At 56.1% G+C, this 567-nt stretch overlaps 1 protein-coding gene across 1 annotated transcript in view; it reads right to left on the bottom strand.

The window, feature by feature from the left end:
• LOC113942594 (1-phosphatidylinositol 4,5-bisphosphate phosphodiesterase beta-1-like) overlaps window positions 1-561 on the bottom strand; it is a 1244-nt gene extending 683 nt beyond the window's left edge. The window contains exon 1 of the mRNA XM_027633697.1: window positions 22-561. Coding sequence (XP_027489498.1) covers window positions 22-86 — 65 coding nt within the window. The 5' untranslated portion in view covers window positions 87-561. The remainder of the gene's footprint in view (window positions 1-21) is intronic.
• Window positions 562-567: the final 6 nt, after the last annotated feature.

Below are 567 nucleotides of genomic sequence, written 5' to 3'. Positions count from 1 at the left end.
CCCCCCGAAGGCGTCGGATACTCCACGAACTCGAGGGGGCTCTTGGTGAGCTGCTCCAGCCCCTTCGTCTCCACGAAGGACGACATCTCGAAGCTCTTGTTGCGCTCTGGGGGGGCCCCAAAATCACCCAAAATCACCCTGGGACCCCCAAAATCATCCCGGGACACCCAAAAACCACCTTGGGACACCCAAAAACCACCCCGGGACCCCCCAAAATCACCCCCGGGACACCCAAAATCATCCTGAGACCCACAAAATCATCCTGAGACCCCAAAATCACCCCGGGACCCCCAAAATCATCCCGGGACACCCAAAATCATCCTGAGACCCCAAAAATCATCCTGGGACCCCCAAAATCACCCTGGGACCCCAAAAATCATCCTGGGACACCCAAAATCATCCTGGGACCCCCCAAAATCACCCTGGGACCCCCAAAATCATCCTGAGACCCCAAAATCACCCTGGGACCCCAAAAATCATCCTGGGACCCCAAAAATCATCCCGGGACACCCAAAATCATCCTGGGACCCCAAAAATCATCCTGGGACACCCAAAATCATCCTGGGA

Source organism: Corapipo altera, unplaced genomic scaffold (genome assembly GCF_003945725.1).
Source record: "Corapipo altera isolate COAL_440 unplaced genomic scaffold, ASM394572v1 55990, whole genome shotgun sequence".
NCBI lineage: Eukaryota > Metazoa > Chordata > Aves > Passeriformes > Pipridae > Corapipo > Corapipo altera.
Note: the sequence above shows the minus strand (reverse complement) of the source record. Positions and strands in the feature narration are given on the sequence as shown.